Source organism: Palaemon carinicauda, chromosome 21, assembly GCF_036898095.1.
Source record: "Palaemon carinicauda isolate YSFRI2023 chromosome 21, ASM3689809v2, whole genome shotgun sequence".
Classification (NCBI taxonomy): Eukaryota; Metazoa; Arthropoda; class Malacostraca; order Decapoda; family Palaemonidae; genus Palaemon; species Palaemon carinicauda.
The window spans coordinates 19,834,543-19,853,042 of NC_090745.1; the positions used below are offsets into that span (position 1 = coordinate 19,834,543).

Sequence of the window (18,500 nt, forward strand, 5' to 3'; positions counted from 1 at the left end):
GTGGGAACCCACCCAGGGTTCAGGCCTTGCCTTAGTATGCTATGAGTGATTCTTAAACTCCTTGGAGCTGCCATAGAAGAAGAGAAAGGGTAAGGGGAAGTAGGAGAACCAGATAATTCCCCATCCATTCCTTTTACAATTTTTTCAGAGCCACTGGATCTGGAGGCGAGACATCTGAGTAAGTTCTCTTGTGTGGAAATAGGTGAAGGTGGACTGTAGTATCTATGTTCCAGCCCTGAGAATGGATGCCAATTCTAAATTGTGTTTGAATCCCACTGGGGCAATCCCGAGAAGACTAGGCTATTTGTTAATGGAGGTAATGATGATAATGCCACTACAGCCTTTGACTTTGTTAGAGCCTGATAATTTACTGTTGATAGTCATAAACTTATTAAAAGTTTAATGTCCTTAGCTTCATATGTAAATACAGACCTCTTTGCCTAATTCAGAGTGGACTCTTATCAATATTATTATTATTACTAGCCAAGCTATAACCCTGGTTGGAAACAAGCCCAAGGGGTCCAACAGGGAAAGTAGCCTAGTAAGGAAATGAATTGAGGAAATAAATGAATTAAATAAAGTACTGTAATGATTAAAAGATATAAAATACTTTTATCAGTAAAAACATTAAAATAAATTAGTCATATAAACTATAGAACCTGTTATAAATAAAGTTTGAATTTATAAAGTTCAACTGATTCCACTGCCAGATTAGGAAGAACATTCCGCTGGAATAAAACTTTTAGAATACTGTGTAGTATTATGCCTTATTATAGGGAAGGTGTGACTGTTAGAAATAACTGCATACCTAATACTATGTACTGGATGGTATAGTCTGGGAAGATCTGAATGCAATGGATGATGTGAATTATGAAAAATCTTAAGACTCTCCCACCCATCATTCTCTACTGATTTGGTGGGAGTTGTGAATTTAAGAACTCTCTAAGAACTCCTAGAATAGATTTCGTACAGCATTATTTACCGTTTTATATAAGATAATTTCAAGTACGTAATCAACTCTTGGTTATCTGTGTCTACCAGACTTAGGATTTGGTTTAGTAAAGTGGCATGTTTTTTATGAATGAAAATTTATTCAAATTTTATTTTCTCTTATAAATTCAGGAATCTTTTAAATTCAGTAAATATAAAGTTATGTGAATAATAGTGTTTGTAGTTTCCCCATGTAAGAGTCATAAAGTTCTTCTGGTAATATATCTTCTAAATTATGTAATTTATTCTCGATGTTAAGTCAAGCATGAAAAAATTGTCAGCATCTTTTGTAATTTTACATTGAAGTTTCTGAGTACCGTATTAACTGTTAAGGGTGGATTCTTCTACAATATACTAATAAACAATGAAAGCATGTGTATAGATAGTTGACTGAATGCTTCCAAAATGTTTGAGAATACATTTTGAAAGAGATTTTGAATATTGGCATTCTTCTGTTTCAGATAAATATGCGTTTGAGGACGTCATGATTTCCATTTCTCCACGGAGTCCAAAACTAACTGATATTTCTCCTACTAAATTCCAAGTGTGTTTTTCTGTTACTGTAGAGAAGACTGCCTATCACACTGGCCCATGGTAATTATTTCTTTTAGTTTAATACTACATCAGCTAAGTATTTTTCCAGCTTCCCAACACATTAAAACAATTTGTAATAGCTTTAGTGTTATTGATGAGAAAGAATTGCCAGTTACAGATAAGAAGTTGAGCATATGTGTAATTTTGATAGAATGCCTGTATGGCTGCTTACTGATTAAGACTATCCTTGGGTGATCTCTGTCACTGTAATGTCTTTTTTTTTGTTGGGGGGAATTTTTGGATAGAAAAGTAGCAGAGGCTATATTTATTCCCTCTGTTTCTTTTGAAGAACAAATCACTCTGGAAATTACCATGAAAGTCTAGCCATGTAACTCAAATACTTCTCTCATATTTTATTTACTGTTGTTTAATTTTATATATTAGTTTAGTTTATTGAAGTTTCATCCATGTTGCCAGTGCACTGTAACTTTTAGTTTTTAGCTCTGTAGTGTTTGCTTATGAAGCTTAAGAAATTATTTATATCGTCTATCTATCTACCTACCAAGGCACTTCCCCAATTTTGGGGGGTAGCCAATATAAAAAAAAAGAACAAAAGGGGACTTTTTTGTTATACTGTATCGTGTTATAACAAAACTATTTTCTCAGTTTCCAGATTGTCACGTTATCTTCTAAATTCGACATTTACGTTTAATAACATGATTTGCACATTTATAATTTCCCACAAAGTTTTCTTTTTATTTCTTCCTGTTTTGGACACAAGTTTCCCCGATTCCAAACAGAATAGCGGCTATAAGGATTTTTTCTCCAAAGCGAATAAGGGTATAATGTAGAAATATGTCGGTCTTATGCTAAACTTTTAAACAACTATGGCAATTGTTTACTATTGTACGATGGTTAAATTACAAGCAAATCATTTGCTATCCGATTCAAGTGGTCATAACAAAACAGCTTTTTTTTGTTAGGTTGTTATTGTTGCAGTAAGTGTTTACACAGTGATTATAATGTTACTAAAGATACTGTTATTCTTTTATTTTTTTTTAACTTATTGAACTAGAAGATTGGATAAAGAAATGGATTAAAGGAGGTTAGTACATTGTAGTTTGGTTTCTCAGAAAAGGAACTCGCATGATTCAAGAGATGTATGATCAAATCCTATTTTATGGGTGAAAATTGGGGGGTTGCACAATATGCGAGATCAGATGTTACACGGGCATATACGGTAGTTCCTAGATTTCCCTCTAGTGTTTTCGTGCGCTGTGTTGAATTTGTTTTAACTCATTCCATGCTTGCAGTTATCTTAGCTTTTGTGAATTTTATTTAATATACATACTGTACCTTAATATGGACAGCCCCTCCCCTATTAGTCCATTATTGAGAGGCTCATTGAATGCAGGGGTATTATACTTTACTTACCATGGTACTGTGTTATGCGCTGTAAGTAGACTGGGTAGCTTTGATAATTATGGTAGTGTTGCAAAACTTTACTAAATGTCGGGTGTCTTGCCTACAGTTGTCTTTTATCTTTGTTTATTGAATATTAATATCTCTTATAGTATACTGTATTGTAATTGGCAATATACTGTATTTCTTGACAGCAACAGCCAGCTAAATCACAATCTATCTTTGTTATATTAATCTTAGACAAAAGATTTTTAAACTCATCTAGCAAAGTAGTATGTCAGCTTATTTAATTAACTTTCTTATTTTCTAGGACCATTGAGGTTCGCAGCCATTCTGGATCTGAAATGACAACTACTACAGATGGGGATGGCATTGGATGTATTATGCTGCCCTCGGGTTCTTATTCAGCATCTATCAAATTGTCATCAGCAGCAGATGAAGCAGGCATGCGGTAATTTGGATATTTTTTTTGACATATCTTGTACATTACACACTATAAAACTAAACTTTCCTGGAACTCTACCCAAAAACTCTACATTTATATTTTAATGCTATGTACCTCTCCTGATGTTCACACTGTACTGTATTGCTCTTGTCTCCCAAAGCTTGGTATGTCAATGTTACCCTTTATAAAAGGCAAAATTTCCCATTTTTCCATCCAACAAATTGTACTAATGCCTGTAGAGAGTGGTATTCAGCAATGTGATAAACATCAAGGGAGGTTCAATGAAATAAATGGAATTATAATAATGAAATTTATTTCTATACCCCCCTGATGTCCACCTGTTCTTCCTCACTGACTAGGTGTGACAAGAGGTTAATGAAACTATTTTGACTGAGACCTAAAGTAGCAATGCAACAAGCTCAACATATTATTGTTCTTAGATGCTTGTAGATCTTACTACTTCTCTAGGGGCATTAGTATCGGGGAAGGAACGAAATTGGAAAAATTTTCAATTTCGAAAGGGTAATGTCAACATATCAAGCTTTCGTGGACAAAAGTAACATGGTTATTAGTAAGGATTTAATTAACAAACAGTATTATTAGAATTGTTTTTGTTTTCTTTGTAAATTTAATCCTTGTATCTCAAGATGATGAATATTTACCAACAAAAATTTTACAAGTGCCTGAAACTTGTGCTTAAAAGTGGTGGGAAGTCAAATAAGAAATAAATTACTTATTGTTATTAAACAATATTTGAAAATTTAATTTTGTTCTTGTAATAGATATCTGTTAAGTTAGCAAGTTAATACTGTATTCAACAGCACTTTTTACTGTTAGAACTAGTGATAATCAGGTTGTTAGACTTATTGCTGTAAACTACTGATTGTTTAAAGAAATTATCTTATTTTGGGGAGTACAGTAATGAGATGAATGAAGTTTTGGTTAAGGAGATGTAATGTAATATAACCTGTGTTCTTGTAATTTAAAATTTTGTTATTCTCCTGTTTGTTGTGCATGCAGTGTTTGTGAACTTTTATTGTCTTTATATATAATGTGTAATTGCTTTCTTTCTACAGATTTGGACCTTTGGAACATGCATTTACTGTAGTTGCGGATGCTGTTGATGAGCTAGCATTTTCTCAGTTCTTGGGAGAAATTATTGGCAAGATATCCTGCTTGGAAAAATGTCCTAATATGACAGTAGTGCTTCGTTCAGCCAAAGGAGGCTCGGGAACACCCCGCAGTACCGTTGCTGTTGATGGGAAGTTTTCTATCACTGAGGTTGTTCCAGGTTCTTACCAGTTAACTGTACAGAAGGAAGAGTGGTGTTGGGATATGAAAACAATTCCTGTGACTGTTAACACACAAAATGTGGAAGTATCCTTGCAACAGGTGGGGTATCAGTTAACATTAGCTTCGTCTCATGAGACAACGTTAAGTTACACCACAAACTCAGGTTCATCAGGCACTGTGGTAGCCCAGAAGGGCAGTACTCTTGTCTGCGTATCATCTCCAGGTATTTACACCTTCACTCCAGTAGGATGTCACAAGTTTGCCTCTTCCCAGATTCATTGGGACACTGCATCACCTAATTTGATAACATTGTCTGCTACAAAGCATCAGCTTACTGGTGCTATCAGATCTACAGAAGTAGCATCATTTACAGTTGGAGTGAAATCTGGAAGCCAGGTTAACATACTAGGTCCTTTAAACCCTTCTCCTGAGGATCCCAACCTATATGTGTTTGAAGATTGGGTACGTGAAGGAGAAAGTATTGTTTTGACTCCAGGGTCACCAAGTAATTTGTATCAGTATGAACCAGCATCTCATGAGTTTACAATGCCAACTGATTGTGTAATGAATGCGGTAACCTTCAAAGCTGAGCGTGCACTTTTTATTCATGGTAAAGTGGTTCCTCCTTTAGGTGGTGTCACTATTAATGTTGAAGGTGGAAAGGAAGTTTATACTTACACCACTGACTCTGAGGGAAAATACACTGCTGGACCTCTTGATAATTCAGTTCCATATACTGTAACTGCTGAAAAGAAGGGCTATGTCATGAATAATCTTAAAGAAAAGGGACATTTTGAAGCTTACAAGCTTGCAGAGGTTCTTGTTGAGGTTAAAGATGAAAATGCTGAACCCTTGTCAGGAGTATTAGTTTCTATGTCGGGAGGTAAAAGTTATCGACAAAATAGTCTTACAGAAGATGATGGTACTATTGGTTTTCTATCCCTAACTCCTGGTGATTACTTTTTAAGACCCATGATGAAGGAATATACATTTGAGCCAACTTCAAAAATGGTGACTGTTGAAGAAGGTGCAATGATAGTGGTTAACATCAGGTGAGTGGTGTATTCAGTATGAAGTATTGTGTAAGCAAAATGTAATTTTTATATTAAAATATTGATCTTATATTTTAATTGTTTGGTTTTTACAAACAGTATTGAATCTTTGGTGCAGTTAACTGAATATGATATATTTTCAGTGGATCTCGGGTGGCGTATAGTGTATATGGGCAGACCGTGTCTCTGAGTGGGGAGGCTGAGACTGATGTCGTTGTGGAGGCTGTTGGTAAAGAAGGGGATTGCACTCAATATCAAGAGGAGGCAGTGTCAGATGCACAAGGTCATTTCAGGATCAGAGGCTTATTACCAAAGGTATTGTGTGAAGTGGTTACTCAAATTATTTGTTATAATTTTAAGATATTTCATAAGGTAATTAATATTTTTTATATGAATTAGGGTTTTATTTACTAAACTGGGAAACAGTAGTTATTTCTTATTTCAGCTATGGTAATTTTTATATACACTATACCGTACAATTGCTTACATGAATCTCCCTTGATGTTCCTATTGGCTTCTCTCTCAAAGCTGGTTGAATGCCATCTACCCTAAAACAAAAATCTCCTGTTTCATTTCCATGTAAAAGGCCTACCCCTTTAGTAAAGTACAGTATTGATTTAATGTGGTAGTTGATGGCAATTATTTGCACATGGGTACACCAGAGTTCCATTGTCTTTTCAGGTTTCCTGTTGCATTTACTTACTTTAGGCTGTTGTTCTGCTTGTGCTAGATTTATTACAGATTAATTGGGAATATCGTCTCCCAGAATGACCTTGAAGTCCAGTGAGGATTGTTTGACCCTTCGGCTAAACTCTTCAAGTTTTGCCTAGTATTTAGTAAGTTGGTGTTTTGGTGGCGCACAGCACATTATAGAGTCGATAGCTTCTCCACGAGCCCCTCTCTCTCAAATTACTACAGGTCCTTCTGCAGTCAGCCCGTGCTTTACACGAGTTTATGCTTTGCGATTTCACTTTTATGCGATACAGAGAACCGCAATATCTATTAAACAAAAAAATCAAATATTTGCTATAAGAAATCTTGCGCCGCGATGATTTCAAATAACCTGCGCTCCATTGTACTGGGCTTTCTTCGCGCCACTTCCCTCTCTCTCCACCCAGCTCATCCCATTTACTGTGGTGAAAAATTATAGCTATATTTGAAATTAACCGGATTTCGATGAAACTGGTGTTTCACTTAATTGTATCCAATAATAATGCATGTAATATTCACTTGTTCCAACACAGAATACTTACCTCGAACTACTTTCTTAGGAGTATCTGGGATCTCCTCCCAACCGACCAGAGTTTTGTGTAGTTTACCCTAGTCCCGTTTTCTATGAGGGGTAACCTCAGGTGGAGTGGAACATGCCCTGAGGCTATCCCCCAGGTCAGAGAGCATGCTTGCTCAGGTCTCGATCTCCAGTAAGTTCTCTGGTCACGTCGTGATAACATCTCGACGCTCTCTCCTTACCCAGTGCGACCTTTTGTGTCCCCGACCCCCCCTTTTGTGTCTTTCGCGGTCCCCACGTGGACCCATTATTATTATTATTATTATTATTATTATTACTATCCAAGCTACAGCCCTAATTGGGAAAGCAAGAAAAATAGCCCAGTGAGGAAATGAAATAAAGAATAAATAACTGAAGAGAACAATTAACAATAAATCATCCTTCCTACCCTTATCCTCTGTGTTTGTCATGTAGGGGCAGCTTATGTTCTCCTACAGCCACGTGTCCGGAGTGCGAGTCCTGGAACGTGGTGCAGTGGGTGCGCTTCGGCACCAAGAAGAAGAATGCGTCCAAGAGGTCTCATAGGAAGACTAGCCTCTCCTCGCCGCTTACTTCTCCCGATGCCTTGTCGAATGGAGCTTCTGTTATACAGCCATCTTCCCCTACCCAGAGTAGGGGACGAGGTAAGTCAGTTTTGGGGAAGTGTCCATTGCTCTTCCCCAGGAGTCTGAGTGGGTGCGGTATAGCACCAAGAAGAAGTAGGCGACGAAGAGGTCGCCTAAGAAGCCTAGCGCCCCTTCCTCCCTTGCTTCGCCTGGCGTCTCGTCTGACAGAGCTTCCCTACCACCCTCCCCTACCCAAAGTAGGGGACGAGGTAAGTCCGTTGGGGGGAAGAGGCCCGCGGCCCTTCCCCAGGAGTCTGGTCTTCAGGATTAGTGGGGTTGTGGCGTCGTTCCAGACGAGTGAGGGGCTTGCGGGAGTGTGTATGGGAGACGGAGTCCTGGTGCAAGCAGGCCACGTCTCCTCTGATGTCCCCATGTGGGGAAAAATGTCCCTAATTCTTCTCCAGCCTCTTTGGCCTGTTTTTTCAGTCACTTCTGCAGCCGAGGACATCGCCGAGAGGGAGCCTCCCAAGACGAGGCGCTGAGGAAGCTCAGGAGACGAAGGGAGAAGTCCCGCAGGAAGTTGTCGCGTTCTCGCTCCCCCTCGAGGTCGCACCACGAAAGTCGGCGCTTAAGATACCTCAAGAGCAGTGAGTGGGTGGTGGTTCACCTCGGCAGGCCGCTGGAGCTAGCTGCGGCACCGGGTCCTTCAGGTTGGCGTCCGAGGACGAGACCTCTGGCAGCAGTGGCACCCGACGGAGGGACTCAGCGTGGCAGGTTCCAGTCGACAGGCGTAAGTCCGCGAAGGGTCCGGCTCCATCTGCCCAGCGGAGAGAGTCGCCCCTTCGGTCTGGCAATCGAGTCCTGACCTCCAAAGGCCACCTAGCTCTGCACGAGCGCAGTGGACCCAAGACGGAGGCCCCCGTTCCGACGGTGATGCCAGTCAACAAGCGTAAGTCCGCGAAGGGTCCGGCTCCATCCGCCCAGCGGAGAGAGTCGCCCCTTCGGTCTGGCAGTCGAGTCCTGACCTCCAAAGGCTACCTAGCTCGGCACGAGCGCAGTGGACCCAGGACGGAGGCCCCCCGTTCCGACAGGCATAAGCCCGCGAAGGTTCCGACTTCTCCCGCCGAGTGGAGAGAGTCGCCCCTTCGGACTGGCAGCCTTGTCCCGGCCTCCGGTCCTTCGATGGCCAGCCCTGAACGAAGGAACCAACCAGCCAGCACGGGGAAGCCCGTGGCTCCATGGATATCCGCAGGAGCTCCATCCTTCCAGCGGAGGTAGCCGCTGGATCGACCCGGCAGCATGGCATCCATACCCGGTACCACGACTGCTCCATTCAGGCTTCGTGGTCAACCGCTGGTATGCCAGGGTACTCACACCCCACGGATTCCCCGGGAGGGGGTAGACCCATGACGGCTACCTCCGTCCCAGTGGCTTCATCCGTGATGGAGACAGCCGCTCCATCGTCCTGGCCAGCCCCATCCAAGCATTTCAGGTGGCCACTGACACACCCATGATGGCTTCCTCCGCCCCGGCGGCTCCATCCGTGATGGAGCCAGCCGTGCCATCGTCCTGGTCAGCCCCATCCAAGCATTGGAGGTGGCCGCTGACACACCCGTGATGGCCTCCTCTGTCCCGGCGGCTCCATCCGTGATGGAGCCAGCCATGCCATCGTCCTGGCCAGCCCCATCCAAGCATTGGAGATGGCCGCTGACACACCCATGATGGCTACCTCCGTCCCGGCGGCTCCATCCGTGATAGAGCCAGCCGTGCCATCGTCCTAGTCAGCCCCATCCAAGCATGGGAGGTGGCCGCTGACACTTCCATGACGGCTACCTCCGTCCCGGCGGCTCCATCCGTGATGGAGCCAGCCTTACCATCGTCCCGGCCAGCCCCATCCAAGCATCGGAGGAGGCCGCTGACATGGCAGGGTACTTAAACCCCACGGATCTCCCCGGGAGGGGGTAGACCCATGACGGGTACCTCCGTCCCAGTGGCTTCATCCGTGATGGAGATAGCCGCTCCATCGTCCCGGCCAGCCCCATCCAAGCATTGGAGGTGGCCGCTGACACACCCATGACGGATACCTCCGTTTCGGCGGCTCCATCCGTGATGGGGCCAGCCGTGCCATTGTCCCGGCCAGCCCCATCCAAGCATCAGAAGAGGCCGCTGACATGGCAGGGTACTTAAACCCCACGGATTTCCCCGGGAGGGGGTAGGCCCATGACGGCTCCACCCGTGACGAAGGCAGAGTGGTTTTTCCCCGAGCGGGTCGAACGGGGCTATTGCCTCTCCAGTGCCTGCCTCGGTGGCCGCTGGAGAGGGAGCCCAGCACCTTTGCCCAGTGCCTCTTCGGCTCCGTCCGTCCGCCCGTCGGATGTAGAAGTTGGCACACGTAATCTTTCCCTTGCCTGGCCCCACGTAGGGGAGCTTCGACTCCTCAGTTAACCTTCAGACCCTCCTACTCAGACTCAAGGAGAGGGCGTTCAGGCCGCGGCTCTCGAAGGAGTTAGGAGGGGAGGCCCCCCTACTCCTGCTGGCGCCTCAGTTGGGGGGATGCCTCAAACGATATTGGCAAGCATGGCGGGACCACGGAGCGGATCCGGGGACCGTAGCAGTACTAAAGGAGGGGTACAAGCTTCCCTTCCTAGCGGACCTCCACCTCGGATCCCAGATCAACAGGCGGAGTGGTTGGCATCCAGAGACCCCTGGAGAGTAGCAGTATTGCAGGAAGAAGGCTCGGCAATGCTGGCGAAAGGGGCAGTAGAACCAGTCGAGAACCGAGTCCAGGGTTCTACAACAGGCTCTTCCTGGTGGAGAAGGCGACAGGGTTCTGGAGACCTTTCAGCCCTCAACAATTCGTGTACAACACCGGCTTCAAGATGGACACTCCGAAGTCGGTCCTAGCGACCTTGAAGGAGGAGGACTGCTGAGGTCCATAGGCCTCAAAGCCGTCTACTTCCAGGTCCCTGTTCATCCCTCCAACAGGAGGTTCCTAAGGGTAAATTGGAGTACCAAAACATGGCAGTTCAAAACCCTATGCTTCAGACTGTCGACAGTCCTCAGGGCTTCATGAAGGTCTTCTCGACAGTTTCAGGCTGGGCGTACGAACAGGACGTCCGCCAGGTTTGGTACTAGGTGACTGGTTGTTGCTTTCAGTCCCAGAGGAGGTACTGAGGGAGCAAGACGAGAAGCTCCTGCAGTTCTACAACGTCTTGAGTATCATCATCAACCTGGAGAAGTCCCGGCTGATTTCCTCCACCAGGATGACCTTCCTAGGGTTGGTTCTAGACTCCCGGATGGCGAGGGCCTTCCCCTCCGCGGAGAAACTGGACACCCTGAAACAGATACTCTGGCCCTTCCTGTCGGGCCAACCCAGGAGAGCCAAGGTCTGGCAAAGACTGATAGGACTCCCCGCACTAGATAGTCCTGGTGTCCCCAGAGACGAAGGAAGTCCTGGGGTGGTAGCAATCGGAACGAACACCCTCAAGGGAATGCCCTTTTCTGCCGACCCTCCGGAGGTGCTCCTGTTCACTGACGTATCCAAGGAGAGCTGGGGTGCTCATCTTCTCGACAAAATGGCAAAAGGTAAATGGGAAGTCGAGGAGACGAACCTGCACATAGACGTGCTGGAGATGAGGATCGTACAAAGAGCGGGCCTAGAGATCGTCCATCTACCCCAGGGAAGCTCCGTGGATCCGGGGTGCGACAACGCCACGGTGGTGGCCTACGTGAAAGAGCAAGGAGGACTGAAGTCGAAGGAACGGTGCAATCTCACGATGGAGTTCCTAGAATGGGCTGAAGTGGAACAAATTAAATTTTCAGCCAGGTTCTCTCCGGAGAAGAGGAACGTCCTGGCCGACGGCCTCAACTGGAAGGGTCGAGTGGTAGGGCCCGAGTGGTCCCTATACCCAGAAGTGGTCAAAACCCTCCCCCTGAAGTGGGGCTCGCCGGTGTTCGACCTCTTCGCCACGAGACTAAACGCACAGCTCCCCCTGTTTTGTTTTCCTGTGCCAGGTCCAGCGGCAGCGTTCGAGGATGCCTTCCAATGAGACGGACGGCCAACCTGTGGGTGACTTTGGTAGCGCCTTGGTGGCCAGAGAGGGAGTGGTTCGCGGATCTAAAGGAACTGGCATGCCTTACACCTGGGACACTTCCAGACAGACCAGACCTTCTCCGGCAGCCTCACTTCCAGAGGTTCCACGAAAACCCTTGGTCCCTCCTTCACGCGTGGAGGTTATCGAGCGTCTCCTGAAAAAGGAAGGATTTCCGTCAAGGACAGCATCAAGGATGACAGGGTACCTGAGGCGTTCATCAGTCGAGGTGTACCAGGCGTAGTGGGCTACCTTTTCTAAGGGGTGCTCTTCGAAGAACATCAGGCCATTAGGGGCCTCCATTCACAAGATAGCAGACTTCCTGGTCTATCTCAGGGACGAAGTGGGCATGTCCATCCCAAGTCTTCCTCCTGAAGGACATAGACCTGGGTGCCTCCAGGTGGATCTCGACGCTCTTCAAGAGCTTCGAGCAGTCGTTTTTCCCCCAAGCCGTTAGAGTGCCCCAGGGGGATGTGGCTAGGGTACTTGAAGTTGATTTTGGAACCTCCCTTCGAGCCTCTAAAAGACATTCTAGACAAGGAGCTCACCCTAAAGGCAGTCTTTCGTTTAGCTCTGGCATCAGCAAAGAGTAGGTGAGATTCCTGGCCTGTCGTACGAGATCTCACACTCGAAGGGCTGGCGAGATACTACTTTCAGATTCTTACCCTCCTTCGTAGCCAAGACTCAGAATCCAGTTGTTTGGGACCCCAAAATGGAATTGTTCCCAGTGCCAGCTATCCCTCGCTCGGACAACCCGAGGGACTTGCAGTATGGCAGTATTTAGAAAGGACAGCTAGACTTCATCCCGAGATCAAGAGTCTGTTCATTTTCCTTGGGACTGTGAAGGAGCCAGTCTCCAAGAACACTTTCTTCTGGATAAGGCAAGTGATCGTCAGGCCCTACAGTAGTGCAGGGGTCCCCTTCCAGGAAAGCCCAGACCCCGCAGCATTAGGAGTCTAAATGCTTCTTTGGCATTTGAGAAGAACATGGCAGTGGGCCAAAGCCTGCGAGCAGGTACTTGGTCTAACCAGTCGACCCTTACGGCTCACTGCTTGAAGGACTACTCGAGAAAGTCCCTGGGCGGGTTCTCGCGCGGTCCCGTCATTTCCGCGCTCCAAATGGTTTAAGGGTGTAGCCCCAGTGGTAACTGCGGGTAGCGAGTCCAAGAGAGACAGGTTCCTTCCTGAGCCCCCTTGTTCTTCCTTCCCCTATTCCCTTACCGGAAATGGCTCGGGTAGCCCCCTGAAACTGCCATGGGATACACTATCATTGGAAGGACATGTCTCCTAGGATTCTTGCAGAAGTGAGTTACATAGACACTAAGATGGTTTTTTGCGTAGTTTTCCCTTTTTTCTCGTGTTTTCTTTGAGGTCAGCAGAACCTAATCTCCTACCTAGGTTCCTCTTCTATTCTCGTCACGGTCTCTAGGTCCTGAAGGACACTCCCACCTCCTAAGGTATAAGTCTCCTAAGAAAGTAGTTCGAGGTAAGTATTCTGTGTTGGAACAAATCACAAATTTTAAGTAATTTGTATTTTTCCTAACAATACTTACCTCGAACTACTTTCAGGTAATGGCCCGCCCATCCTACCCCGAGTGCCTTGCTTGACTTCATAGATACCTAAGCTATCAAGAACTTACTGGAGATCGAGACCTGAGCAAGCATGCTCTCTGACCTGGGGGATAGCCTCAGGGCATGTTCCACTCCACCTGAGGTTACCCCTCATAGAAAACGGGACTAGGGTAAACTACACAAAAAACTGGTCGGTTGGGAGGAGATCCCAGATACTCCTAAGAAAGTAGTTCGAGGTAAGTATTGTTAGGAAAAATACAAATTACTTAAAATTTGTGATGTTTTAATATCGTATTTGCAAATAAAACATAGCGAATTTTAATCTTTTCCGTTATTTACATTTATTCTTTCCAACTCAGATGAATAAGGCATGCTACTGAAGGATTTTACATATTTCCCAAAAAAAACAATTATTACCAAGGTATTTGTGTATGAAATAAGCTGTATTTCTGTTTTAATAAAGTATGAAAATAAAATTCAATTTGTGAGCTTTAACACAATTTTTACATATTCACTCAATGTTTACATATCAGCAACCACCATCTATTGCCATCTCTTGGCAAAAATGTAAACAGTCCAAGTCGCCAGAAACAAATGTTTTTGGTGATGGAAATATTTTAATACTGTACTGTACTGTAAAGATAAAATTAATTTTTATTTTTATTTTACTTAAACACAACTACCTAGTATATGATTTATACTGAGCATATATGTTGAGTCAATCCTTCCAAACTACTATGTAAGTAGAAATTTTTTTTACAAAAACTTATGGAATATTCTAGGTTTCAGACAACTAGGCTAGCCTACCGACAGCACAACAGAGCTGGAGCACTACAAGTAAAGATAAGTTGTTACGTAACCGAAATACAAACCACGCTATTTAAATAGGGTATTACTTTCGGCGTAGCTGAAATGACGAGCCATCAAATTTTTAACGAGGGTGGGTAGGGGAGGAGTAGCTAGCTACCCCTCCCCCCTCACACACCGGTGAACTAGCTCACTTTGCTTCTGGCTCGGGTGATGAACAGACGTGTCTGCTCTCACCCTCGTGTATTGACAGCCTTAATCTTTTTTGGCAGTTGTGTGTTTGGAAGTTGGCCTCTCTCTTTATCATGCGGAAATGCCCCAGATTACCAGATCGCCCTTGTGGGACATATATGTCGGCAGTCGAGACGGACCCTCACACCTTGTGTCCGTTCTGCAGGGGCCAACGGTGTGATAAGGATAAAGTTTGTTGTGAGTGTAGGGAGTGGTCTACCTCCCAGTGGGAGAAGTTTTCCCAGCGCCGAAAGAAGAAATCCAAGCGGGATCTTTCTCCTTCAAGGATCTTGAAGAAGGAAATCTCCAAGGACACTTCTTTCATTGCCCGAACCTCCTCCGAAGCTCCCACTCGATCTGTCTCTCCTGAGAGGCCGTCGAGTGGTAGCGTAGGCCGTACTTGTGTTGACCGACCTCGGGGTTCGGGAGAGGGAGTTGCCTCTCATAGCGAGGCAGCTCCTCCTCCTCCTCCTCCGGGGGAGGATTTATCTATGAATGTTGCTAATGATGATTTATTGCAGCTTTGGGCTTCCTTGGGGCTTAAGGGTTCGCCCTCCAGGGAAGCCCTGTTTGACCTTATCCAGTTGGGAGCAGCTGTCAAACAGTCGCCGGTGATAGAGGAGGTTGACCCTCTGTCTATCGTCGACGTTGTTGTGGCAGAGGCTTCCGGCGAGTTGGGTCAAACCTCTGCCTTGGGTGCTTATGTTGCTGAAGGCTTGGTTCCCCCCTCCGAACATCCTTCGAGGGAGGGGGTCAAGTCCAACGGTCTCTCCTGCAGGTGTTTCTTCCCCTCGGGGGAGTTCACTAACAGAGACTCCTCTTCGGAGGACTGACGATGGTGTTCCTGATGCCCCCAGAGGACGTATCTGACGCAAGGCTTGTCTTCCTCTTCGCCGTAGAGGCCTTCCTTCTCCCCACAAGGGAGTTAGGAGGCTCCTTTTCGGCTCCTCGCCTTCGCAATCCCCCGCAGAGGATCCTCCTCACTGTGCTTTGACCGTTGCAGTTGCATCACTGGACCTCTCTGCAGATCATTGCGATCTCCTCCACCGGCCAGACCTGCTGACCTTCCTTCTCCGTTCCTGGCAGCTGACGCACTGTGGGCGCCCACGCACCTCGTTTTCAAACGGGCACCGGTCCCTTCGGGGCAAAAGGGGCTTGCTCACAATGTGGGCAAGTCCCTTAAGTGCCAGGTATCCCCTGTGCGCCCACGCTCTCCTGCGCGCTCGTGAGCAATTGCGCGCAATCGCTCGCCTGTTCCTGATGTTCCTGAGACAACGACCCAGAGACATCCTATGCCAGGGACAACGCGCCAGCGCTCTCACCGATCTCCTGCTGGTCAGCGCTCACCTGCGCGCCAGCGCTCTCCTGTAAGCCAGCGATCTCCTACTCGCCAGCACACAGCTCCACGCCCTGATCCTGTTACGTGCCACACGCGCCCATGATCTCATGCGCGCCCACAATCTCCAGCTCGCCAGCGCTCTCCTCCTGCTTGCCTGCGCGCCCTCGATCTCCAGATCTGAGCACAGGGAAGAAGACTCGCCCCTCACCTTCTCGCCAGCGATCTCTTGCGCGCCCTCGGAACTCGCCCACCCGTCAGCCCTCGCCTGCGCACCATCGCGCGCACAGGTTCCAGTCCCTACCGTGCGCCCTTCCAGAGGCTTCCGAGATCCTGCGCGCCCACGAGCAGTCTCCTCCTCGCGCTTCCACGCTTGCTGGTCCTGCGCACCCTCTGTCTTCACCAGACCGCGACCTGCGCGCCATCACTCCCCAGCACGAAATCGCGCCCACGAGCCTGCTCGCCGTAGATCACCTATGCACCCACGCGCACCGTCACCTGTACGCAGTCGCACACCTGCACGCCCTGCGCGCCATAGCTCGCCTGCGCACCATCGCTCGCCCGCGCGCCATCGCTCGCCCGCGCGCCACCGCTCGCCAGCGCTCGCCCGCTCGCCCGCTCGCCAGCGCTCGCCCGCTCGCCAGCGCTCGCCCGCTCGCCCGTGCGCCAGCGCTCGCCCGCGCGCCAGCGCTCGCCCGCGCGCCAGCACTCGCCCGCGCGCAAACCTGGGATTATTCCCTCGCGCGAGCGCTAGCACGAGCCCCAGCCCCAGCGCGAGCCCCAGCCCCAGCGCGAGCCCCAGCCCCAGCGCGAGCCCCAGCCCCAGCGCGATTCCCACCGGGTTACAACGCGAGCTACCGAACGAGTCGTCTGGAACAAGAGCAGCTAGGTCGTCTTTACGCTCCCCCCCCTCCCCCGCAAGCGCAAACCAGCGTGCTCGCAGGACGAGGTGAGATCTTCAGATAGGTCCAGGCACCCATCTTCTTCCCTTTCTTTCCAGGCAGGCCATGTTGTAGTCTCTACTCCAAAGGATCGCCCGATTCCCTTCCCTCCAGAGGGAGTCTCTGACACTGCGTCTGTCAGTAAGCAGCCATGGTTTGAATCCCTTATCAGAGCTGTCGTCCAGGCTGTTAAGCCTGCCTTCTCTGATTTGATTTGGGCCCCAAACCAAGGGCAGCTCCGACCCCACTGAAGAGGAAGAGAGGAGTAGAGATCGTGGTGACTTCTCCTCGGGTCAAGCTGGCTCCCAAGAAGTCCGTCAGGAAGGCTCCTTCCCCCGCAGACGTTTTCTCCATCCCCTGTGGACGAGGTTTTTCCGTCCTCAGGGGAGTCTTCCAAGGTGAGACCTTCTCCCACCGCATCAATGGGAGCAACCCCACCTCGAGCAGGAGAATCGTCCTGTGTTGGGGCGGAGAAGAGCCCTCAGACTTCGTTGCTGGAGTCCTGTATCCCTCCTAGGAGGGAACCGAAGGACTCGAAGACCATCCCGAAGTCGTCTTCCAGGATTCGACCAGAGCCAACGAGATCCGCGGAGAACGTCCACGTGTCCCCCCAAGAAGAGCCTTTGGGGACGGGAAACTTTGCTGCCAGTTCTCCAGGGGGAGAGCAGCAAGAGTCAGAGCATGCCTTCTGGCAGGTCTTGACTCTGATGAGGAATCTCAACAAGTTTCCGGACCCTGAGATTCCTCCTCGTGAGGGCAAGGACACGATCCTGGACCGAGTCTTTGGCACTCAGAAACCCACTAAGGCCAGTGCGGCTCTGCCCTGGTCCCAAGGGGTTAAGAGTGCCAGGGATAAGGTTGAGGGCCAGCTCTCCGAGCTCCCCTCCTCCAGCTGTTCCACTGCTGGCAACAAGCTCCTCCCGCCTCCTCGTGTCCACCAGAGGAGGTATTTTGCGATTATGGAGAGTCTTGTTTAGCTCTTCCGTTGCACCACTCTGTGGAAGAGCTTACCATGGGACTTCCTCTTGATAGACTCTCTAGCCAGCAAGTGACTTTCTCGGCGACCGAGATCCTAAACCAGGAGAAGGTCGCGAAGTGTGCCATGCAGGCTACTTCGTGGCTGGATGTCTGGTTGGGGTCTGGGCATTCTTTTGCGATCCGAGGATATGTCCAAGGAAAGCACTAGGAAGGCCCTGGAGACCTTCCTCCTCTCGGGCACCTGCACCATTGAGTTTCTGGCCCACCAAGTCTCGAACTTGTGGGCCAATTCGATCTTGAAACGACGTGATGCAGTGGTAGAGAGGTTCCATTCGAAGGTCTCAACCGTCGAAGTCAGCAAGCTCAGACACTCTTCCCTTATGGGAAAGAGCCTGTTTGAGCCCAAGGATATGGAACAGGCAGCGGAGAGGTGGAGGAAATCCAATCAGGATTCTCAACTCCAAAGGGCTCTCACATCGAAGCCCTACAAACCTCCAGCACCTCAACAACAACCTCGCCAGTCCAAGACGACGAAACCGGCAGCGGCAGCGAAGACAACGGTGTCCAAACAGCAGCAAGAAGTCCTCTAGGGGAGGCAAGAATCCTAGGGGGAGCGGCCGAGGCCGCAAACACTAGAATTGGCAATCCCCCTGCATGTCCACCAGTGGGGGGATGCCTACAATGTTGCGCAATCAGGTGGCAGCAACTCGGGGCCGATTCCTGGACGGTTTCTGTAATCAGTCAAGGATATCGCGTCCCGTTCATAACATCTCTTCCTCCCTGACAGCGAATCCAGTGTCGTTGAGCTCCTATGCCATGGGATCGGCAAAGAGGATAGCCCTACGGGCAGAAGTCGAGACCATGCTAAAGAAGGATGCTCTCCAAGAGGTCGTCGACGGGTCCCCAGGCTTCTTCAGTCGACACTTTCTTGTAAAGAAGGCGTCTGGAGGCTGGAGACCAGTCATCGACCTTTCAG

At 48.0% G+C, this 18,500-nt stretch overlaps 1 protein-coding gene across 1 annotated transcript in view; it reads left to right on the top strand.

The window, feature by feature from the left end:
- LOC137615204 (BOS complex subunit NOMO1) overlaps positions 1–18,500 on the top strand; it is a 71,394-nt gene that overhangs the window by 39,657 nt on the left and 13,237 nt on the right. Inside the window, exons 8-11 of the mRNA XM_068344860.1 lie at positions 1,452–1,584; positions 3,257–3,397; positions 4,468–5,736; positions 5,880–6,051. Of these exons, the coding sequence (XP_068200961.1) occupies positions 1,452–1,584; positions 3,257–3,397; positions 4,468–5,736; positions 5,880–6,051 (1,715 nt within the window). The remainder of the gene's footprint in view (positions 1–1,451; positions 1,585–3,256; positions 3,398–4,467; positions 5,737–5,879; positions 6,052–18,500) is intronic.